Genomic DNA, 25300 nt, shown 5'->3' with positions numbered 1-25300 from the left:
ATGGTGCTGATTATATCACTAAATGCAATAATATAATATGTGTATATATATATATATATATATATATATATAAAACAAAACATGATTAGTATAAAAATGTAAAAAAATGAATATAAGTGAATGAATGATCAATCCTACGGCTTATATATATATATATATATATATATATATATATATATATATATACACACACACACATTTACACACACATAATAAATATATACAGATTATAACAGTATACACACACACATATATACACACGCACACATTGTATATACACACACATAATAAATATATACAGATTATAACATTATACACACATTATATATACACACATATTATACACACGCACACATTGTATATACACACACATTATATATATATAAATATATACGCATATACGGTACATACATTATATGTATATTAACAAAGGCCAAACATTAAAAAATATTTCCTGATAAGACAGAAAACAAACATCATTATTGTATAAATTCAAATAAAAGTGACAGTAAGTGAAGTGTATAAAGTGAGCGACACGGAGGGCAGATAATAATTAACAAGAACCTGCAAATGCATCCGGGGCTTCTTTGCCAGAGCATTACATCCCAGCACATCGCTAGTTAATATAATACACAAAATAATACAAAGAAAACTACATTCTATACCCTTTAGGGCCTAAACAGCAATAGTATGAACAGACTGTCAAAATATACACATATATACTACCCTTACACACATACACTGCCCTCACACACCCACACACTACCCTCACACACACACACACTGCCCTTACACACACACACGTACACACACTGCCCTTACACACACACATACTGCCCTCACACACACACACACATAAACACGGCCTGTACATGCTAGGGTCAGAGCTCCGTCGGCCGTGCCCCCAGTTTCCCAATTCGCAGGGTTAATAATTAACAAAGGGGTAAAATAAAAAAAGCCCCTTTCTTAAAGATTAACCCACACACCAACATGCCTTCATTTGCACTATTAACCGTTTTGTGTCACAGTTCTCTTCGGGGCATTAACAGAGTTTCATATTACATAGGTTTCAATTCTTAAATATTTTCACTAGTGGGTATAATCTGGAAACGCAGGGATTTAATGAAGTCGGTACGTTGTGTGATTTCTCAGCCCGACCTGGTTTTGAGCTTTTTGTGTCAGAAGGCCGGTGGTCATAGCCTCTTGTTTAGCATGTTAGATCCTCGCATCAGAACACAAAGAACCCAGAATTTCAGTATCTGGCGTGACCACATCGGCCATGTTTTCCATATCGCTGACCGGTCCGGATAAAATGCTGCCTGCAGTATGTTGGATATATAAACGACTACTTGGGTCCCTTCCATAGGTCTATACATCCCCATACTGCAGGGGGCGCTTTATCTGGGCTAGTCATCAAAACATTATACGTGTCCTGGAAACATGGCCGATGTGGTCATTTTATCAGTAGCCCGTGTATCATCAGACAACATATTTAGACATTCCATAACACAGCGTTCCTCCTCGGGAGGAGGTGGCTCTGCCCAGGACCCCGCCAGGAGACCTTGTGAAGTCCTTTGTCATCCTGGACCGGTTCCTATAACACCTGTGGCTCACCTACATGTACCAGGTCGCTCCCTGTCCTGATCCATTGCATCCTGGCGCGTCTGGTTCCTCGCTTATGATTCTGGGGCTTGGACCCGACCTACGCTGTCTCTTCGACACTTTGGTGACTCATTTTGTCTTTCTCACAGGTAAAATATCACCATAAATACAAACCAATAAGACACCAAGCCAACATTAGCAAAATTTCCTCAAACCCTGCACTACAGCAATACTTACCCCAATCCCTTCCAGGGGGTACTCCCACAACCACTTCCAGAAGCCAATAAACCTGCGGGAAGTAAGTGAATGCTAGCGGCACGAATTTATTATAGTATCTCACAGGTAGATTTGGGCTCTGTCTCAAGCCTCTGAGAGGTCGGTTGTCCTTTTCCACTGTGCCTTTCATGTAGCCCGAACAAGACACTATACCTGTGATGAGGCCTCCTACTGGCCTCTTCCCGTTCCATGTCCTCCTTCTGTTTTTTGGCCGTAACGCTATCATGGACCATTCTCAGCAGAAATTTCTTGCGTTCTATCCGTTCCCGTCTTAGATCTCTATAGCAATTTACATGAAACTGAACGTCTTCCAGCGCGTTCTTCAGAATGTTCAGTATACCCATGTGCTTTCCTCGAGTTTTCCGATGGTCGTCACTGGTGTAATTTTCCACCCCAATCACCACCTCTGCTCCCAGGCACTTGAACTTCTGTTCCATCGCGATGTAATTTCCGCTGGTTTTATGGGTGAGGACGACAATCGGGACGATTCCTGTCAGAGGAGAATTACAAAAAAAAAAGATCATTAAAAAAAACACGAACCGTCTTATTTATTGACATAAATCATGGCTAGTATATAATGTACACAGACACGGCAGAGGCACGCGATGTACTGTGCGGCTTTTGTTTATGGAAACATGAATGTTTTACCGGATGGTTTCTGCGGACTGCGCGAGGTACTCATTACTTCTCTACGTATAGACAGAGGCCAATTACCTGTCATTTCTTGGCACACTTTTAGGAAACGTTTCACCTCATACTCTTCCTCCGTGTGTATCATCTTCTGTACACTGACGGAAAAGGAAATGTTAGGAGGATCAGGGAGCTCCACATGGCCGCCTACCCTGACATATCAGGGTCTACGGGGTCTGGGCGATGGCTTCCCCCAGACACAGACAATTAAAAGCACGGCGCTAGACTCCGTAGTAATAAGGCCCCAATTAAATTTAGACCGTCTCCAGTCGGTCTCTCACCTGTAAATAAATACGGGGACAGTATAATCGGAGTAATTGGGATCCATGTCCGCGTCCTCTATCCTCGCCACTATGTCACCAAAATCCTCTCTCCAAACCACCGTCTCATCAAGAGGCAGGAAATTACCTGCAAAATAAATGTGTATGAGAGAAACCCCTGAAAATATCACTGAGGTGTGTGGAGTGTGTCGCAGGGAGAGTGTGTGTATGTGAGCATGAATGTCTATGTATAAGTGTATGTTTAAGCGTTTGTGTGTGAGGGGTGTGAGTTGAAGTGTGTATTAGCAAGGTTAAGTGTTAGCGTGGATGTGTATGTGTTTATGTGTGTTAGGGAGCATGTGTAAATGTGTGTTAAATGTGCCACAGTGCATGCTGCAAAGAAGGCACAGACAAGCTATTTGGTGGCCATGATGGCACAGGCAGAGTGGGGGTTTGGATGGCACTGATAAGCTGCTTGGGGCAAAGATGGCACTGTGGTTCATGTTGCTTGGTGAAATTAGGGGCCCTGTTTCTAGTTATACCCCTTATACTTCTTCCTACTTTTCCTCTCTTTCTGCTTCCATCCTTTATCTCCCTTTTCGTTTATCTCATTTCCATTTCTTCTTCCCCTCTCCCTTCCTCTGACTTTTTAACCCTCCCTCTGGCAGCAGCTGCCTCACTCACCCCTCCCTTCCCAGTAAGAATATCAGTAACACATCTCACGCCCATCCCCCACCCCTCTTGGCACAGGAGGCCGGGGTGGGGGGCAGTGTGAGGCTCCAGAAGTAACGAACACCAGGTTATTTTTAATGTATCTTTAGTAATTTAACCCTTTATCAGTCCACCTTTTGATCTTCCCCATGCAGTCATGCACCATCTGTGAATCCTGTCCTTCCCCAATCGGGTCCCGTTAGAGCGGCAGCCCAGACGGGTGTATTTTATGGCCAAATTCCTGTCATATGAGTAAATATCAGTAATTATACGTTCAGTTTCCGAGAAAAAAGACGGCTCGCTTCTCACTCACCCAGCTGGGCGCAAACTTCGATTTTCTCGAAGTCGTTCATGAACCCGAAGCCTCTGTTATCCACCAGGGTGATGGAGTCCGTTACTCTGTAGGACTTTCTCTCCATGGTTAGACCGCCGTCTTTTATTCCGGCCTCAGCGATTATCTTATACTCCCCGTCCAGGACAAACTTACAGGAGTTGATGAAGGAGGATTTTCCGTGCCCCAAATACCCGAAGAGCTGCAGCAGCACCCGGTTATAGCCCTGGGCGCTCTGAGGATGGACCCTGAAGTTCTGCACGATGTCTCTGAGCTGCTCGCACTCCATGTCTGATCCCCGGACTCCGGACGCTTTGTCTCCTTCTATAACTGTCTATTCCAGGAACTCGGTCTACAGTCTCTTTCAGTTTCGTTTACACGGGGTGAGGCGGCTTTTAAAGGAAGCGATGAAAGGGTTTGTACCGTGTTAGTCGTTGAGAAAACAGGAGAATGATACCATTTAGCGGGGGCAGCTATGTATGAACTAAAAGAAGAAGGGCGAGCTGCAGTGCGGCATTTAGCTCGGTGGGAGGACGGCCGTCAGCTCGGTATCTCTGCAACACGGTGAACCCAATAAAGCCCAGGGTTATCTTGCTCCAAAAAGACTTCTGGGGGAGTTTGTCTGCCTTTTCAAATTTCGAAATTTCAATTTTCCAAAATTTATCAATTTTTTTAAGAAAAATCAAGCTGCATTTTTGTAAATAATTCTGTCTCCTTTCGACACAAACAGAAATATTATATAAAAAAACATCGAACTTTAGCCCCTGCAGCAATAAAAGTAACACATCGATCCGTCTCTGTCAGCTTCTCCGCCGAGACGTCTTCTCCGCTTCCGCTGTCTGTTGGCCCCAAGGACCAGTCGGTGGCCCTCGGCTCCCCATCATCACCGCATTTGGCTCCCAGTCTCATCTATATGCAGATGATACCCAAATCTACCCGTCTGCCCCAGAACTGAACCCAGTGTCTGCCCTCCTTCCATCTCCACCCCAGAACCTGAATTGTCTCCATTACCAACACGACTATCTCTCCCGCCAACCAGGGCTGAAGCCTCAACCTCTCGTCCTTCCCTCACATTCAGTCCCTCGCCAGATCCCGCACCTAAAAACATCGCTCACCCGAGAGTCCACTAAAACTCATTCCCTTATCATTTCCCGCCTGGACTATTGTAACACTCTACTGGTTGGCACTCTACTGGTTGGCGCTCCACTACCCCGACTCTCCTCTGCAGTCTGTCCTAAACGCTGCCGCTCCTCTGCTTCCCCTCTCTCTGTGCTCCTCCACTGGCTCCTCATTACCTGTAAATGGAGGGGATGTGATATTTGATACATAACGAGAACCAACAAGAGGAGGAGATAAAATCTACCACAAGAGGGCAGAGTCTAGAGGGGCAAAGGTAATATTATTTTACTGGCTGGGCAGTGGATGCATGGAGTAGCTCCCAGCAGAGGTGGTAAAGGTTTATACAGTGGAGGAGTTAAGCATACATGGGACAGGCATACGGCTCTCCTAGATTTAAGATAAGACCGGAAAGGATTCTGGGGTCGGGCGGACGGGGCTGCGAAAGGTCTGACTACATTCTGTGTTTTCTTCAGACGCCATCTCAGAAGTTATACCTTCCCTCCCTGACACTAATACCCCTCCCCCCTTCTATCCACAGATTACCGCCTCTGTGTCACGTCTTCTTCTCCAAAGCCCTTTTTTGGGTGGCTTCAAAGATACATATAGAGAGGATGGGGCGAGATGGGGAGAGGAGAGATAGAGGGGATGGGGCGAGACGGGGAGAGGCGAGAGACATTTAAATACATAAAGAGATTTAACAAAGGACAGGAGGGAAGTTTATTTCGATGAGGAGAAATGGCAGTGAGCTTCTCTGCCGGGTTCTCTAACCCAAAAAACACTTAAGAGACTCGCAGCTTCTTGATAAAAAATCCTCTTCACGTATCGGTGGAAATTCATCTCCCTTCCATAAGTGTTCTATAGGGGATCCAGCAGGTGGTGACTCCTGCCGACCCGGCCTCTCCATCAGGCCCAAAACTTCGACCCACCCGCGCAGCCCCCCGCCATGCACCGCAGACCCGACTCCCTGACTCCTTCTAATATTCCTGGATCTCTCTGCTGCTTCTTCTTCACCCCACCGAAACTCCAGCATTCTCCCTCCCAACATTCAAGAAACATCTAAGAAATCACTTCTCCAGAGAAACCGCACCATAACCTCCCCGTCGCTGATACCCCCATATACAGCCAGAACATTATGAGCACCTGCCTGATATTGTGAGGTCCCCCTTTTGCAGCCAAAACAACCCTGACCCATCGGGGCCTGGACTCTTCTGTGTGTGTATATATGCGTGTGTATATATAAGGGTGTATATGTGTATATATGTGTGTGTATGTCTGTGTGTGTGTATATATATATATATATATATATATATATAATGTGTGTCAGACATCAAGACATGGCTGCCCCTTTAAGAGGCCTGGCTGGACTTGAACTCACTGACGTGTTGTCACCTGGTTCTGTTAACCCCGCCTCCCTCACCTGGCCTCATCACCAGGCCTCACCTTCGGCCCGGTACCTGGTTGTGTGTTTTTGCTGCTGGAGGTGCTCTTATTCTCCTCCTGATTCCCTGGTCTTTGCATTGATACTCGCATATGAACCCTGTCTGCCGGCCCTGCATTTCCTTTGACTCTGCTTCTGGATATCCGTCTGCACAGCGTACCTGTTTTGCCCCCCCTCATGTGCACTCCCACTTCTCGAGTGATTCCTCCATCCTGTCACTCTGAGCAGTGTTTGTGTGTGGTGTGTGTGTTCTTTGCTGTGGTATCCGGCACTGAGACAGTAGCTGCACATCCCAGAGATGTTGCGCCCCCGTGGATGCGCCCCGGTGTCGCGTGTTCTCCAGGCACCGATGTTGGACGAGACGCCCGGTTCGCAATCTCCGTTCCAGTTCATCCCAAAGGTGCTCGATGGGGTTGAGGTTGGGGGTCTTTTCGGCCGGTCAGGTTCTTCCTCCCCAAACTTTCAAAGCTGGAAGCGGAGCATTGTCTCGGTGCTGAAGCTTTAAGATTTCCCATCACCGGAAGGGGCCCGAGCCCTGATTTCAGTAATTAAGAGGTGCCTCCCAATATATGTATTAAAATATACAAAGCAGTCATTACCAGACACGGACAGATTCAGGGCGTTACACACACAGTCACACAAATAAGACAAATCACGCAAACACCGTCACATATCTCACACAGTGCATTTCCTACCCGGTGCTGCCTGCCTCTTACACTAATCTCCGTGTAAAACAAGAGGCTCAGCCAATCAGGAATAGCTCCTAGATTCTCAGCCAATCAGATTTATTATTATCTTACATAAAATACCATCTGGTAGAAATAGCCCTGCATGGTTGCATTAAATGCATGTTTTTTCTGTTTTGGACCCCTACATGAAGTCTTGGCTCATGGTGTGTGGTGATGGCGATTATCACCGGCCGCGTTCACCGCTATCATCACCGGCCGCGTTCACCGCTATCATCACCGGCCACGTTCACCGTTATCATCACCGGCCACGTTCACCGTTATCATCACCGGCCGCGTTCACCGCTATCATCACCGGCCACGTTCACCGTTATCATCACCGGCCACGTTCACCGTTATCATCACCGGCCACGTTCACCGTTATCATCACCGGACGAAATTCAACTTTGAATACTGATCGGATTGTCTTGAGGAGGGCGTCAAACCGCTTCAGACGGCTCCCGGTATCTGGACTCGGAGTGATGAGAGCAGGTGATGTGAAAATAGCGAAGAATTGAGCGTCTCCGTCCGAGTACCAGGAGTCCGTCACAGGCGGGAGAAGCCGAGATGGATTGTGTTATAGGATTATTGTAGCAAATATTATTAAGCTCTGGATTGAAGCCGAGGAGGACCGAGCGATGGATCCCGATGAAGTGTCTCGGTGGATGGACGGACGGAACGTTCTGTTATTATTGTTTTTATCCGTCGTTGATCTGGTCGATGATTGATATCTGGGGCCGGATCGCTTCAGCAGCGTGACGTGTTTAGAGGATCATACAGGAACTTCCCTTTTCCGTTCCCCTCTGTCTTTCAGTTGGATTGCTCCCGGGATTAAAACTCCTACTGTCCTCCTTCTGTTTTTTGGCCGTAACGCTATCATGGACCATTCTCAGCAGAAATTTCTTGCGTTCTATCCGTTCCCGTCTTAGATCTCTATTGTAATTTACATGAAACTGAACGTCTTCCAGCGCGTTCTTCAGAATGTTCAGTATACCCATGTGCTTCTCTATAGTTTTCCGATGGTCGTCACTGGTGTAATTTTCCACCCCAATCACCACCTCTGCTCCCAGGCACTTGAACTTCTGTTCCATCGCGATGTAATTTGCGCTGGTTTTATGGGTGAGGACGACAATCGGGACGATTCCTGTCAGAGGAGAACATTTTTTTATTGTTGTCATGATACTGGGACTTTTTCCTCTCCAGAAGACTGGAAAAGGTATTAATGTCTCACAAAAACAATAAACGGCCGAGAAATACGACGTCCGACGATCTGCGCTGAACGTTTCATGCAAGACAAACGAAACCATCCTATGTATTAACATAAATCATGTATCATATATACACTATATGGACAAAAGTATTGGGATGCCTGACTGTGACACCGGCAGGGGCTCTGATGACATCGCATTGTAAATACATTAATATGATGTCCCCCCCCCCCTTGCAGATAAAACGGCTTCTGGGAAGGATTTACACAAAATTTCGGGGCGTTTCTGTGGGATTTTTGCACATTCATCCAGTAGAGCGTTTTTGTGAGGTCAGACACTGATGTTGGACGAGACGCCCGGCTCACAAAGGTTCATCTCAAAGGTGTTCGATGGGGCTGAGGTCGGGGCTCAGTGCGGCCGGTCAAGTTCTTCCTCCCCAGACTCATCTCATCATGTCTTTATGGAGCTTGCTTTGCACGCCGGGGCTCAGTCACACTGGAAGCCGAGCATCGTCCAAAATGTCTTGGGATGCCCCCTTCAGCATGTGGAAGAACTTGACTGGCCCACACATCCTGGTAGGCCAGTCCTGTCATACAACCAAGACACGCACTGCGTCAACACAACTTAGACATGTATTGTGTCAACACAGCCCAGACACGCACTGCGCATGGTGTGGCTTTTGCATATATGGTTTCTGCGGATTGCGCGAGGTACTCATTACTCCTCTATGTATAGACAGAGGCCAATTACCTGTCATTTCTTGACACGCTTTAAGGAAACGTTTCACTTCGGACTCTTCCTCCGTGTGTATCATCTTCTGTACACTGAAAAGGAAATCTATGTGAGGAGGATCAGGGAGCTCCACATGGCCGCCTACCCTGACATATCAGGGCCCCGGGGTCTGAGCGATGGCTGCCCCCAGGCAGAGGCAACCAATAACAATCAATAATGGGGGCACCCCAATAATAGTGACACCCCAGTAAAATGAATGCTCCAACACAGAAAACATCCAAGTGCTGGTTGAATAAACTCCCCACTGATGGACCCCCCGGTGCTCATGAGACCCCCAATACTAGAGGCTTCAGTGAAATTAGACCGTGTCCGTGTTGTTCACGTGTGATTAACGTCACAGATTCCAGGCAGTTGTCTCCAGTCGGTCTCTCACCTGTAAATAAATACGGGGACAGTATAATCGGAGTAATTGGGATCCATGTCCGCATCCTCTATCCTCCCCATTATTTCACCGAAATCCTCTCTCCAAACCACCGTCTCATCGAGAGGCAGAAAATTCCCTGCAACGTAAATGTTAGTGAGAGAAACCTTGAAAATATCCCCAGAAGTGTGTGGAGTGTGTCAGTGCGTGTCCCAGTCGTGTGTATTAGCGGTGTGTGTCCCAGTTGTGTGTATTAGCGGTGTGTGTCCCAGTCGTGTGTATTAGCGGTGTGTGTCCCAGTCGTGTATATTAGCGGTGTGTGTCCCAGTCGTGTGTATTAGCGGTGTGTGTCCCGGTCGTGTATATTAGCGGTGTGTGTCCCGGTCGTGTATATAAGCGGTGTGTGTCCCGGTCGTGTATATTAGCGGTGTGTGTCCCAGTCGTGTATATTAGCGGTGTGTGTCCCAGTCGTGTATATTAGCGGTGTGTGTCCCAGTCGTGTGTATTAGCGGTGTGTGTCCCAGTCGTGTATATTAGCGGTGTGTGTCCCAGTCGTGTGTATTAGCGGTGTGTGTCCCAGTCGTGTGTATTAGCGGTGTGTGTCCCAGTCGTGTGTATTAGCGGTGTGTCCCAGTCGTGTATATTAGCGGTGTGTGTCCCAGTCGTGTATATTAGCGGTGTGTGTCCCAGTCGTGTATATTAGCGGTGTGTGTCCCAGTCGTGTGTATTAGCGGTGTGTGTCCCAGTCGTGTGTATTAGCGGTGTGTGTCCCAGTCGTGTATATTAGCAGTGTGTGTGTCCCAGTCGTGTATATTAGCGCTGTGTGTCCCAGTCGTGTGTATTAGCGGTGTGTGTCCCAGTCGTGTGTATTAGCGGTGTGTGTCCCAGTCGTGTGTATTAGCGGTGTGTGTCCCAGTCGTGTGTATTAGCGGTGTGTGTCCCAGTCGTGTGTATTAGCGGTGTGTGTCCCAGTCGTGTATATTAGCGGTGTGTGTCCCAGTCGTGTGTATTAGCGGTGTGTGTCCCAGTCGTGTATATAAGCGGTGTGTGTCCCAGTCGTGTATATTAGCGGTGTGTGTCCCAGTCGTGTGTATTAGCGGTGTGTGTCCCAGTCGTGTGTATTAGCGGTGTGTGTCCCAGTCGTGTGTATTAGCGGTGCGTGTCCCAGTCGTGTATATTAGCGGTGCGTGTCCCAGTCGTGTGTATTAGCGGTGCGTGTCCCAGTCGTGTGTATTAGCGGTGTGTGTCCCAGTCGTGTGTATTAGCGGTGCGTGTCCCAGTCGTGTATATTAGCGGTGCGTGTCCCAGTCGTGTATATTAGCGGTGTGTGTCCCAGTCGTGTATATTAGCGGTGCGTGTCCCAGTCGTGTGTATTAGCGGTGTGTGTCCCAGTCGTGTATATAAGCGGTGTGTGTCCCAGTCGTGTATATTAGCGGTGTGTGTCCCAGTCGTGTATATAAGCAGTGTGTGTGTCCCAGTCGTGTGTATTAGCAGTGTGTGTCCCAGTCGTGTGTATTAGCAGTGTGTGTGTCCCAGTCGTGTGTATTAGCGGTGTGTGTCCCAGTCGTGTGTATTAGCGGTGTGTGTCCCAGTCGTGTGTATTAGCGGTGTGTGTCCCAGTCGTGTATATAAGCGGTGTGTGTCCGAGTCGTGTATATAAGCAGTGTGTGTCCCAGTCGTGTATATAAGCAGTGTGTCAGTGTGTACTAGTGAGTGTATGTGTAAGCGACCCGCAATTAAATTCTACACTTTTCTTTTATGTGTTTTTGCATGTGTAAATTTGAGTGTGTTAACGACCGGAGTCCGGGTATCAGCCAGAGTGCATGTTGCAAGGGGCATAGAAGGCAAGCTGTTTGGGGGCAATGATGGGACAGGCAGAGCGTTTGGATGGCACTAATAAGCTGTTTGAGGGCAAATGTGGCACTGGAGGACATGTTGCTTGGTGATGTTGGGGGCCCTAGGCTCATGTTTGCACAGGGGCCCTGTGGTTTCTAGTTACACCCCTACTTTTTCCCTTAGAGGCTCTTTTTTTTCTCCTTTTCTGCTTCCATCCTTTTCGTTTCTCATTTCCATTTCTTTTTCCCCTCTCCCTTCCTCTGACTTTTTAACCCTCCCTCTGCCAGCAGCTGCCTCACTCACCCCTCCCTTCCCAGTAAGAATATCAGTAACACATCTCACGCCCATCCCCCACCCCTCTTGGCACAGGAGGCCGGGGTGGGGGGCAGTGTGAGGCTCCAGAAGTAACGAACACCAGGTTATTTTTAATGTATCTTTAGTAATTTAACCCTTTATCAGTCCACCTTTTGATCTTCTTCTGTGAATCCTGTCCTTCCTCAGTCGGGTCCCGTTAGAGCGGCAGCCCAGACGGGTGTATTTTATGGCTAAATTCCTGTCATATGAGTAAATATCAGTAATTATACGTTCAGTTTCCGAGAAAAAAGACGGCTCGCTTCTCACTCACCCAGCTGGGCGTAGATTTCGATTTTCTCGAAGTCGTTCATGAACCCGAAGCCTCTGTTATCCACCAGGGTGATGGAGTCCGTTACTCTGTAGGACTTTCTCTCCATGGTTAGACCGCCGTCTTTTATTCCGGCCTCAGCGATTATCTTATACTCCCCGTCCAGGACAAACTTACAGGAGTTGATGAAGGAGGATTTTCCGTGCCCCAAATACCCGAAGAGCTGCAGCAGCACCCGGTTATAGCCCTGGGCGTCCTGAGGATGGAACCTGAAGTTCTGCACGATGTCTCTGAGCTGCTCGCACTCCATGTCTGATCCCCGGACTCCGGACGCTTTGTCTCCTTCTATAACTGTCTATTCCAGGAACTCGGTCTACAGTCTCTTTCAGTTTCGTTTACACGCGGTGAGGCGGCTTTTAAAGGAAATTGATTATTATCTACTTCTGTGCTTCTTTGCTATAGGGTTGCGTAACGGCCCATTCGCCCAGATGAAATGAAGATTCAGGAGCCGTATGCCTATCCCATTCCTGTTTAAATTCCCACCTAAGCTTCTGGCCTCTTGTTACTGGTTTTCTGTTTTAATCGCCTCTGAACTCTCTCCATAAAATACAAACCTCTTCCAATGTCAACCCCACGGGTGTGCAATCATCTCACTGATTGTTTTTTGTATAAGTCTCTCTGCTTATTAGAACTTATCTGTTCCAAAGCCTCATTTAAATCGTTATTTGACCTGTGCATTCGGATTCGTATGAAAAAACGTCCACCAAAAAATGGCAGCTCTTGCGTTGAAGTCCTCTCTCCGATCCTCCAATACTTCTACCCCACAAACCTACTACCATGTCCATTTAATTCAGTGGTAATTTTGTCGGTGGGGCAGGAGTCCATTGAAAGTTTCCAATGGTCTCCTTTTGGTGGTAGAACCTTGAAAGAAAATGGGAAGAAGGTGAATTCCCCTACTGCAGGAAGGAGACGCTCCACCGATTCCGCAGGTTGTAGCCGTTATTATCTTCGTTTTGTATATGAACGGTGCTTTCTGCAGGGATCAGGACTATAAGGCGGAAAAGAAACGTTCTACTAATTATCTAAAAAAATATGACACAGGGGTCATCCCCGTTAGCCGGTGATGGGGCACCATCAGCTCCAAGTGAATGGGATGCACTGCATTCTTTAACCACTTGGGGCCGCTAATGTGCCGGAGTATTTACACCGCCCCACGCGACGTCAGGAGCAGATTGTATTTTTATTTTTGCAGCGGTTTGTTTTATAGGTTTCTGGATAATTTTTAAAATTTTATTATTTTAGGGATTGATGTGGTATCCTCTAATTGGAGAGGAGGAGATAGGGTTAAATATCTATCTCAAAAGGATATATATATGGACTTACAGGATGTGAATACTGGAGAGAGGAGGGTTAAATGTTTTGATGTAATATTTTTTTGCGAGGGAATGAAGAAGATGAAGAAAGATTTGATTATCGGATGATATATTTGTATTGATTATATATTTGATTATTGGATGATATATTTGTATTGGTTATATATGTGATTATCGGATGATATATTTGTATTGGTTATATATTTGATTATCGGATGATATATTTGTATTGGTTATATATTTGATTATTAGATGATATATTTGTATTGATTATATATTTGATTATCGGATGATATATTTGTATTGATTGTATATTTGATTATTGGATGATATATTTGTATTGATTATATATTTGATTATCGGATGATATATTTGTATTGATTATATATTTGATTATTTGATGATATATTTGTATTGATTATATATTTGATTATCGGATGATATATTTGTATTGATTATATATTTGATTATTGGATGATATATTTGTATTGATTATATATTTGATTATTGGATGATATATTTGTATTGGTTATATATTTGATTATTGGATGATATATTTGTATTGATTATATATTTGATTATCGGATGATATATTTGTATTGATTATATATTTGATTATCGGATGATATATTTGTATTGATTATATATTTGATTATCGGATGATATATTTGTATTGATTATATATTTGATTATTTGATGATATATTTGTATTGATTATATATTTGATTATCGGATGATATATTTGTATTGATTATATATTTGATTATTTGATGATATATTTGTATTGATTATATATTTGATTATCGGATGATATATTTGATTATCGGATGATATATTTGTATTGATTATATATTTGATTATTGGATGATATATTTGTATTGGTTATATATTTGATTATCGGATGATATATTTGTATCGGTTATATATTTGATTATCGGATGATATATTTGTATTGGTTATATATTTGATTATTGGATGATATATTTGTATTGATTATATATTTGATTATTGGATGATATATTTGTATTGGTTATATATTTGATTATCGGATGATATATTTGTATTGATTATATATTTGATTATTGGATGATATATTTGTATTGGTTATATATTTGATTATTAGATGATATATTTGTATTGATTATATATTTGATTATTGGATGATATATTTGTATTGATTATATATTTGATTATTTGATGATATATTTGTATTGATTATATATTTGATTATTGGATGATATATTTGTATTGATTATATATTTGATTATTGGATGATATATTTGTATTGATTATATATTTGATTATCGGATGATATATTTGTATTGATTATATATTTGATTATTTAATGATATATTTGTATCGGTTATATATTTGATTATCGGATGATATATTTGTATTGATTATATATTTGATTATTTAATGATATATTTGTATTGATTATTTGATTATTGGATGATATATTTGTATTGATTATATATTTGATTATCGGATGATATATTTGTATTGATTATATATTTGATTATCGGATGATATATTTGTATTGATTATATATTTGATTATTGGATGATATATTTGTATTGATTATATATTTGATTATTTGATGATATATTTGTATTGATTATATATTTGATTATTTGATGATATATTTGTATTGATTATATATTTGATTATTTGATGATATATTTGTATTGATTATATATTTGATTATCGGATGATATATTTGTATTGATTATATATTTGATTATTTGATGATATATTTGTATTGATTATATATTTGATTATCGGATGATATATTTGTATTGATTATATATTTGATGATATATTTGTATTGATTATATATTTGATTATTGGATGATATATTTGTATTGGTTATATATTTGATTATTGGATGATATATTTGTATTGATTATATATTTGATTATCGGATGATATATTTGTATTGATTATATATTTGATTATTGGATGATATATTTGTATTGATTATATATTTGATTATCGGATGATATATTTGTATTGATTATATATTTGATTATTTGATGATATATTTGTATTGATTATATATTTGATTATCGGATGATATATTTGTATTGATTATATATTTGATTATTTGATGATATATTTGTATTGATTATATATTTGATTATTGGATGATATATTTGTATTGGTTATATATTTGATTATTGGATGATATATTTGTATTGGTTATATATTTGATTATCGGATGATATATTTGTATTGATTATATATTTGATTATCGGATGATATATTTGTATTGATTATATATTTGATTATTTGATGATATATTTGTATCGGTTATATATTTGATTATCGGATGATATATTTGTATTGGTTATATATTTGATTATTTGATGATATATTTGTATTGGTTATATATTTGATTATCGGATGATATATTTGTATTGATTATATATTTGATTATCGGATGATATATTTGTATTGATTATATATTTGATTATCGGATGATATATTTGTATCGGTTATATATTTGATTATCGGATGATATATTTGTATTGGTTATATATTTGATTATTGGATGATATATTTGTATTGGTTATATATTTGATTATCGGATGATATATTTGTATTGGTTATATATTTGATTATTGGATGATATATTTGTATCGGTTATATATTTGATTATCGGATGATATATTTGTATTGGTTATATATTTGATTATTTGATGATATATTTGTATTGGTTATATATTTGATTATCGGATGATATATTTGTATTGATTATATATTTGATTATTGGATGATATATTTGTATTGATTATATATTTGATTATTTCATGGTAAATTTGTATTGATTATATATTATATTTCGTTGGTGTTGATGTTCGTGCCACTGCGATTCTTGATGTAATTTCGTCGGTATGTCACAGAGCTTTTAATGTAATTGCTTGCATGTCAGCAACAACACAACAAAGTACAATTCAAAAGAAAAAAAAATCCAGAAGCCGGGAGAAACAAAAGAAAATGTGTATATTTACATCCAACCAATCCCTGCGCGGCACAAGTATAGATAAACACTCATTCCCCAATCAGCAAGGCGCTTTAATCCCCTTCCCTCCCAAGCTTAACCTGGTTTTCCTCCATCAGTCAAGATTTATTAGTCGGAGCTATCCATCCCCTCACAGGACCAGCCAGCCAGTGGACCGTTTATTGCTATTTATCAGCGAGGAGATCCTGAAGGCCAGAAGGTTGCACCATTGAGTGGAATTATCAGCATGTGATTGGTTCGTGATCAGTCGCCAAATCTCAATTTTACACCGTGGATTGGTCTCACGATCAATAAAGGAGCAGAACTATAAGCAAGGACTGAGAATAAAATTATAGTTATTTATTAAAAATCACAAAAATGACATAAATCCAAAACGAAGCAGAGCGTGAAACAGAATGGCTATTAAAGCTTATATGCGTAAGAAAAACATACCCGTCAGCCTCGATATGGCCCCATCATTTTAAACAAAGAATCCCTATATATAGAGAGAGAGAGATATAACCGGCTTATAAATGGTTAACGGTCATAAAGAAAAGCAAGGAGAGAAAACTAACTGCCAACGCTAACCTGCTGAATTGTTTTCGGAGAATAACTCCCCTTCTCACTATCTACACCCCCTTTCTCAGTATCGACCCCCTCTCCCCCCTTTGAAGTTCACTTACTGTCCTGGAGTCCTATGGTGGGAGCGCGAGGCCTCTGTCTCCCTGCTCTGCCGCGGAGCGCACTGCTGAGCGCTGGACTCCGCATGAAAGGAGCTAGAGGCCTCGCGGAAGAGACTGGGGGGCGCCGAGCAGTTGCTGAAAACTTCATGAGTGACCGCCCGGCGCCCCTGTCGCTCCTCCGCGTCGGGAAAAAAGACGGCGTTTGAAGCGCCGTGCGGCCTGGTTGCTTATAGGCCATGGGCCGGTACCGGTCCGAGGCCCGGTGGTTGGGGACCCCTGTCTTTAAGCATTCATTTACCGGTGTCTGTTACTAGTTATTATTTTCCTGAGATAATTATTAACCGCATGATATAATTAATCATTATCCTAATATTAATATAATAGTGTTATTGGTCGATTAACTGCTGATTACTAAAGTTTTATTATTTCTTCCTAAATAAATTCCACGGAAACCACCCCCCACTTTGATTGGCCGGCTGTTTGCGTTCTTCCTGCCTCTCGTTTTCTCGGTCTTCTTGGGGTTTATCGATTTCGTGTGCCATCTTCAGAAGGAACGTCTTACGAGTGCTCTGTTCTGTCTTTGGGTTCTGCTCCTTTTGCATTCGGAATCGGACGTCGTCCAACGCGTTTTTTAGAATGTTTAATATGTCCATATGTCTCCCGCGTGTCTCTAGATGGTCGTCCTCCGTGTAATTCTCCACCCCAAACACCACCTCGGCTCCGAAACGCTCAAACTTCTGCTTAAATTCTTTAAAATTTCCACTTGTCTTGTTGGTGAGGACTACGATCGGGGTGATTCCTGAGAACAGAAACATACGTGTGAAGTGAGGACGTTTGGTGGCCAACGCATGGCGTTCATTGCGCAGCGGGCATTATTGATGGGTCTTCTGGCTACGGAACCTTTATGTTCTCCAGTGGCTGGTTGTGCGAATAATCACCTGTCATCTTCCGGCACGTTGAAATGAACGTTTTCAGGGTAGACTCTTCCTCTTTGGCAAATGCCTGCACCACGCTGTGTGAAAAAAAAGCAACCAATGTCGGAGGAAAATGTGCTCTGCAGCTGCACGTTCAACATGGAGTAATCTTAATATCTTGGAGCCATCTGGCTACCAAATCCTCCAAACTCACTTTTGACTATTGATCTTCATTAATGCCAGATCACTAAATGCCATTGATCCACAGTGGGGGGCTCCCAGTGACCCATCTATATACCCCCCAAAAATGGCCAGGAGATCCTGCTGGTAATTTAATTTACCGTTTAATTTACCGTGAGCTCCGTGGGTTTAGCATGAAGGACTCGCTCACCTGTAGATAAGGATAGGAACGATGAGATCGGTAAATTGGGGATCCATTTCTGCCTTCTGCAGCCCGTCCACGATCTCGTTGTAAGTTTTTTTCCACTCAACTGGCTCATCAAGTGGAACAAAATTAGCTGGAAAACAATTAGCAGATATTTTAGCGCAATATTTAAAAAGCGAAGACGCCAGAAAACAATCTGACGATCTTACACCGGGAAGGAGACGCATTTTACCCGCCAGCCCTCCCCGCTATGGTGTTGGTGTTATGAGGTCAGGTTGTTTTTTTGTTTGTTTCTCTCTCTCTTTTCGCTGATTTATACAGGGGCCGGTCACTGATTTATCTATACATTATACAGGGGCCGGTCACTGATTTATCTATACATTATACAGGGGCCGGTCACTGATTTATCTATACATTATACAGGGGGCCAGGACACTGATTATCTTTACATTATACAGGGGCCGGCTCACTGATTTATATATACATTATACAGGGGCCGGGTCACTGATTTATCTATACATTATACAGGGGCCAGTCACTGATTTATCTATACATTATACAGGGGCCGGTTACTGATTTATCTATACATTATACAGGGGGCGGCTCGCAGATTTATCTATACATTATACAGGGGCCGGTTACTGATTTAACTATACATTATACAGGGGCCGGTTACTGATTTATCTATACATTATACAGGGGGCGGCTCGCTGATTTAACTATACATTATACAGGGGCCAGGTCACTGATTTATCTATACGTTATACAGGGGGCCGGTCGCTGATTTATCTACACATTATACAGGGGGCCGGTCGCTGATTTATCTATACATTACACAGGGCGCCAGGTCACTGATTTATCTATACATTATACAGGGGCCGGCTCACTGATTTATCTATACATTATACAGGGGCCGGTCAATGATTTATCTATACATTATACAGGGGCCGGCTCGCAGATTTATCTATACATTATACAGGGGCCGGTTACTGATTTAACTATACATTATACAGGGGGCCGGTTCGATGATTTATCTATACATTATACAGGGACCAGGTCACTGATTTATCTATACGTTATACAGGGGGCCGGTCGCTGATTTATCTATACATTATACAGGGACCAGGTCACTGATTTATCTATACATTATACAGGGGCCGGTCACTGATTTATCTATACATTATACAGGGGCCGGTCACTGATTTATCTATACATTATACAGGGGGCCGGTCACTGATTTATCTATACATTATACATGGCATCGCACTGATTTAAGTATACATTACATATTTATAATGCACAGTGAAAGGACTGCTCATCCCAGCGTTCTCATATGGCTGTCTCTTCCCGACGTGTCTCTCACTCACCCAGCTGGGCGTAGATTTCGATTTTCTCGAAGTCGTTCATGAACCCGAAGCCTCTGTTATCCACCAGGGTGATGGAGTCCGTTACTCTGTAGGACTTTCTCTCCATGGTTAGACCGCCGTCTTTTATTCCGGCCTCAGCGATTATCTTATACTCCCCGTCCAGGACAAACTTACAGGAGTTGATGAAGGAGGATTTTCCGTGCCCCAAATACCCGAAGAGCTGCAGCAGCACCCGGTTATAGCCCTGGTTCCCCATAGAACATTCGTCAAGTGTAAAATCACAAATAAAATCTCTGAGGTCATTGTAAGCCATCTCTGATGATACGTGCTACCTGCCCCTCGCTGTGTATAGGTCTCTCTATAGCTCTGTCTGTCTCTCTCTCTCTGTATAGCTCTGTCTGTCTCTCTCTCTCTGTATAGCTCCGTCTCTCTTTTTCTCTGTCTCTGTATAGCTCTGTCTGTCTGTCTCTGTATAGCTCTGTCTGTCTGTCTCTGTCTCTCTGTCTCTGTATAGCTCTGTCTGTCTGTCTCTGTCTCTCTGTCTCTGTATAGCTCTGTCTGTCTGTCTCTCTCTCTGTCTGTCTCTGTATAGCTCGGTCTTTGTCTCTCTCTCTCTGTCTCTCTCTCTTTCTCTGTGTAGCTCGGTCTCTCTGTCTCTGTATAGCTCTGTCTGTCTCTGTCTCTCTGTCTCTGTATAGCTCTGTCTGTCTGTCTCTCTCCCTGTCTCTGTATAGCTCGGTCTTTGTCTCTCTCTCTCTCTCTGTCTCTCTCTCTTTCTCTGTGTAGCTCGGTCTCTCTGTCTCTGTATAGCTCTGTCTGTCTCTGTTAAGTGGGTTATCTCTCTTGCCCCACCTTTCAAAGAAAACACATTAAGTTTCATTTTCACTCTCTCAGGGTGTGTCTAAAACTCATGTCTAAAGGAGGTAAGTTTAGCAGAGAATGCAGTCGTCCTGCAGGGGTCAGCATGGAGTCTGTGAGCCAAAGCAACGCTCAGTAAAGGAGTTGGGTTCATCATCAATGCCTGGGAACTCTCCGGGTGAGCGCTGCTTCTCCGGTTCAAGACACGAATCCTCCGGGTTGCGGGGTCTTGATGCGCCCCGATCCCTGCCCATTTTCCATTTAAGTGAGGGTGTTTCCCGCTGACATCAGAGGGAACGCCCCCAACGTCAGTGGGCAGTACTGGCCCAGGTAGGGAAGGCTCCAGGTAGCCGGAGCCCAGAAGTTCCCAGGTATGTCAATGAATGTGTGGCAGGTAGTGGTTTGTGAGGCATCTATCAATGGTGGCTGCGGGGAAGGATACGATGGAATTGTGAACCAAAAAAAACGCTGCAAGTTCTTCAGCACAGTTACCGAGGCCTACCCCGCTCGCACGCCGAGGCCTACCCCGCGCGCACGCCGAGGCCTACCCCGCGCGCATGCCGAGGCCTACCCCGCGCGCACGCCGAGGCCTACCTCGCATGCATTGTTGCATCTCAGACCAAAAGCCACGGTCCGTAGAGAGCTTCCAAGCATCAGCGGTATCTCATTGCAAAAGATATCAGTCAGGAGACGGGGACAAAAGAATTTCCAAAGCATTAGAACACATTGTAATAGACTCCGACCCAAAAACACTGATTGCTGTAATAAAATCAAAAGGTGCTTCAACAAAGTATTAGTGTAAGGGTCGCGCATTTATACAACCAGGTTATTGGGATTAATCCGAGTCGCTTTAAATGATGGCCGGTCTGTGATGACTTCTATTTAACATGAGTTTGAATGCGATTGGTTAATTCTGAACACAGCCACGCCCCCAGTTATAAGAGGGTGCGCACACTTATGCAACCAGGTTATTGGGAGTTTTTATTTTTTTCCCTCTCAAAGATTTCAGTTTGTTTTGCGATTGAATTCTTCATGTTATCGGTCACATTAAAGGTGGAAAAAGTTCAGGATTTATCTTTGTCTCATTCTTTAACATCACAAAAACCTGGCATTTAACCGGGGGGGTGGGGTGTAGACTTTTTATATCCACTGTAAGTGGAGGCGCTGGCGCATGTACGCCGATCTCCCCTTAGCAGAGTCTCAGCGTTTAGCTGTAGGAGGTCACAAGGTAGCCCTGGAGGAGTCGGTGTGACCCCAGCCAAGATAGGGCTGCACGCCTTTACTGTGTATATAAAAAACCCACAGATACTCTATAATTGGGTATAACACGAGTAAACCATCAGACAACCACCGCATGCCAAGCCTGTCCGGCTACTCCTCCACCACCAGTGGTTGCCATTTTTCCTGTTTAATGGTGTGATCATCCATATGAAGCCCCTGAATAATTTATTGCAATAAAACATAACTCTCCTAGTGGTTTAAGTAGCCGATTTTGGTATTGTATATAAAAAGTTTAGATTTTGAGGTCAGATGCTGGTTATATTATTAGATGATCCAATGACCCGTAAGAGGGCTGCTTTAAGGAGTATTCCCCGGTGCTCAGTTAAAAAAAATATTATTATTACTATTATTGTGCGATAGGCACAGAGGAGCGGCAGATGAGGAGCGGTGATGGAGAAAGATTAATCTGGCTGCGGTGCGGAGGACAGATTGGAGCGGTGAAAGGCGGGAGAGGGGGAGACCGGTTAGTAGGGAGTTGTAGTAATCCAGACGGGAAATCACAAGGTTTGGTTATTTCTTGTGTGAGAAAAGGGGGGGTTCGGGAGACGTTCTTTAGGTAAAGGCGGCAGGATTTGGTGAGGAATGAAGGAGTCGGCAGAGTCAAGTTCTAAGGCAGAGAACTTGGTCTGTCGTTGGATGTTTATCATGTTGTCTCGGTTTATCTGTTTATGACCGTTAAGCTGGGCATGGTGTGAACTGCTGCTACTAGACAAAAAGTTAAAATCGGACCTGGTGGCAGACATTTCACAGGGGCCTGTGCGTGTCCCCTCACTTTCACATCACGTGTCCTTCTTTGGACACTTTGCCTATTCATGGTTAAATCAGATGTTTTATATAAATAATATAATCATTTTGATTGCTATAACCTGGAAATGCTTATTGTTTGATGTGCAGTAATTTCACAACTTTCTGGGCTGAGGTGGGCCGAATGCAGATACTGAGCCGTGTGTAAAGGAGGACCTGATCGGGAACGGTGTGTATTTGGCTGTTACTATTGTATGTAAATTAGCCCCGCGTACTGTTTAAATACCCCGCATGTTTCCCATTAAACAGAGCATTTCATCTCGGCTAATGTTTCTCGAGGGGAAGGCGGTAGGGGCCGATAATAGGTGTGAGGTTCGGTGGTCGGAGTAGCGGAGGAACCGGCTTTAGCGGCTATACCGAGATCCCTTACATTTCTTCTCTCTGCGGTGAGCGAAAAGAGAGAGAGAAACAAACAAAATAACTGCCCCACCTAAACCGTGAGTTTCAGGAGGATCGCAAACGACCCATCGGAATATTCTCAAATTCAGCAGGCGGCGGGAAATTGTTTGAGACCCTGCAGAAGATGAAGAATCCAGACGGTAGCGTAAAGGAGGTCAGGCACATTGACATATCGAGACTCAACAATAAGAAGATGAGTGAGGAGATCAGTAGGTGCTCGTACTCCATCTTCCATCTGACCAAGAAACGCGCCGATGACATCAAGCGTCTCTCGCTGTACGGTGAGAGGGCGTTTGTTTTGTACGTGTTATATGTCGAGACCTTTGCCGGACCTCTTTATGTGACTTTTATCAGACTGGGCAGGGATTGGGACTACTGACTACATGCATCCCGAAGCCCTGCATCATCCTCCTCCCTTGCCCTTCCTTTAATTCAGGTGGAATGGCGTGACCCCGGTTGGTTGAATAGGTGCAGAGCACATCTGCCACCAACGATTTAGAGGCTGGCAAAGCAGGAGGTCCTGGGGTTACCGACCAATATTCTGAAGGTTACATCGGTCTCCTGTCCACCAGGAACCACGGAATGTAGTACCGGCCGAGTATCCCTTACCCGAAAATCCCTTATCCGAAATGATCCGAAATATTTTTTTAGATAAGGGCAGTTCAGTTATTCTCACTGCTGACGGTGAACAGGAACGAGGCGTCTGGCCTCATTATATTCTTTCCCCACCCTTTTCTCCGGGTCGTCTTGCTGTCCGGTCCGTTGTTGTCTCGTTACATCTTGATTTGTGTTAAAGGAATAAACCTCCTATTTCACCACTTGTTTTGTGCAGACACGAAGAAGGTTCTGGTGGTGATTGATGACCTGGAAGCCACCATACACCCAGATGGGTCCAAGATCATCCTAGTGCTAAGAAAGAGGTTCATATTGAGAAAGAGCCCATGTATGACCCTATCGTGTTGTCTACATGTATGACCCAACCTGCTGTTTTCGGTATAACAGGATCTGGATGCGAAGCGGCTCTGCACCGTAGGGATCTTTTTTAGATCTGCTCCGAAGGACAACGAATGGCTTCACAAGTTTCTTCGATCTGCAAGTTTCAGGGACCAGATTCACAGAGTCCAATCATTTTCCATTTCAAACGAGGGCCCCCCGCATTTTGAACGAGATGTTTCCTTGTGCACAGTTGGAATATTGTATCACACCAAGAATAACGGTGGGATAAATATCACGGACGCGGCCGGCTCGCTGTACGATACCGAGCTGGACGCTGCTATGGAAAACACTTGGTAAGAGGGAAGAACTTAAGTACACAAAACAAAGCAAGAATCTGGGGCATTCCCAGCAAATATCATTCAATAAATATTCAGATTCCTGGGCTGCTGCTAGAATAATATAGGAATAAGCTCGTATTGTGTGTATCCGATGGGAGTATGACTCTGTATACGTCAGATGAGGGAATCTTTTATGGGAATGTATCCAGTATTCACAAAAGGCGGTCAGTAAAATGAATCTGGGTTCATATTTTCTCTCTACGCCTGCGCAGGGAAGGACAACGTCTTCGTGGTAATCGATGACCTGGATGACAGCAGCCCTGAGGAAAAGTGAAAGATCCTGGAGAAGCAGCCAAGCATCAAGGCGTACGCCGGCGACCTGCTCCTCATCGCTCGGACGGAGAAGAAGGATGAGAAAGGACTGCTTGGAAAACTGCGCAGGTTGATGGCATTTAATTAGAGCGACGCAGGACGCGCGCACCCAATCTCACGAGTCGATGTGTGTGGTAACACCGGGGCACATCCTTGCCGTAGACTCGAGGTTAGGAGACTGGGGCCTATTCATACCAAGGCCCTAAGAATCTGCCCCTTCACACTGAGGTTGGGGTATCTGAGAGGGGAACGTTAATCAATGTAGCTGCCTCTAATCAGGATGCAAAAGTTTCGTATTTTGTGAGCTTTGTTATGTTATTTGGTAAAAACGCTGCGGCCCCTCGACCTTTTAAATAACAGAATTACCCTCGAATCACATTTAATTGCCCTTTTACCCGCGCTATTGCTGTTGTGTGTGGACAGCCCCGCCATATTTAACTCTGCAACGCAAATCACATGATCCAGGGCGCGCGTGCATCACATGACACTCCCATTAAAGATGGATACCTTATGTCTATTTGTAAATGCTGAGGCTTTATGTGATTTCGGGATTTTAACGCTGATTGGTTTGTGAACAATCGGAAGTTTTGCCGTTGAGTGTAAATTAAAAAAATG

General features: G+C 43.6%; 3 protein-coding genes across 4 annotated transcripts; all 3 read right to left on the bottom strand.

Annotated features, from left to right (window-relative positions):
* Positions 1-1909: 1909 nt before the first annotated feature.
* On the bottom strand, positions 1910-4173 carry LOC128501181 (uncharacterized). The gene is made up of 4 exons (XM_053470577.1): positions 3853-4173; positions 2850-2976; positions 2593-2666; positions 1910-2368 (listed from the first exon to the last, which is right to left on the bottom strand). Exons 1-4 carry the CDS (start codon positions 4157-4159, stop codon positions 1929-1931), a joined length of 948 nt encoding a protein of 315 aa, XP_053326552.1. The 5' UTR covers positions 4160-4173; the 3' UTR covers positions 1910-1928.
* Positions 4174-7184: 3011 nt separating this feature from the next.
* On the bottom strand, positions 7185-12295 carry LOC128501188 (uncharacterized). 2 transcript variants are annotated; one of them, XM_053470584.1, is made up of 4 exons: positions 11975-12295; positions 9526-9652; positions 9111-9184; positions 7185-8296 (listed from the first exon to the last, which is right to left on the bottom strand). In XM_053470584.1, exons 1-4 carry the CDS (start codon positions 12279-12281, stop codon positions 7917-7919), a joined length of 888 nt encoding a protein of 295 aa, XP_053326559.1. In that variant the 5' UTR covers positions 12282-12295; the 3' UTR covers positions 7185-7916. The 2 variants fall into 2 exon arrangements, with proteins under 2 accessions (XP_053326559.1, XP_053326560.1); XM_053470585.1 differs by lacking the exon at positions 7185-8296 and adding an exon at positions 8735-8946.
* Positions 12296-16331: 4036 nt separating this feature from the next.
* LOC128501187 (uncharacterized) lies at positions 16332-20058 on the bottom strand. The gene is made up of 4 exons (XM_053470583.1): positions 19698-20058; positions 18337-18463; positions 17970-18043; positions 16332-17830 (listed from the first exon to the last, which is right to left on the bottom strand). The coding sequence occupies exons 1-4, from the start codon at positions 20008-20010 to the stop codon at positions 17454-17456; spliced, it is 891 nt and encodes a 296-aa protein (XP_053326558.1). The 5' UTR covers positions 20011-20058; the 3' UTR covers positions 16332-17453.
* Between the last annotated feature and the right edge of the window lie 5242 nt (positions 20059-25300).

This window comes from Spea bombifrons, chromosome 7, assembly GCF_027358695.1.
Source record: "Spea bombifrons isolate aSpeBom1 chromosome 7, aSpeBom1.2.pri, whole genome shotgun sequence".
Classification (NCBI taxonomy): domain Eukaryota; kingdom Metazoa; phylum Chordata; class Amphibia; order Anura; family Pelobatidae; genus Spea; species Spea bombifrons.
This window is presented reverse-complemented; position numbering and strand designations above follow the sequence as displayed.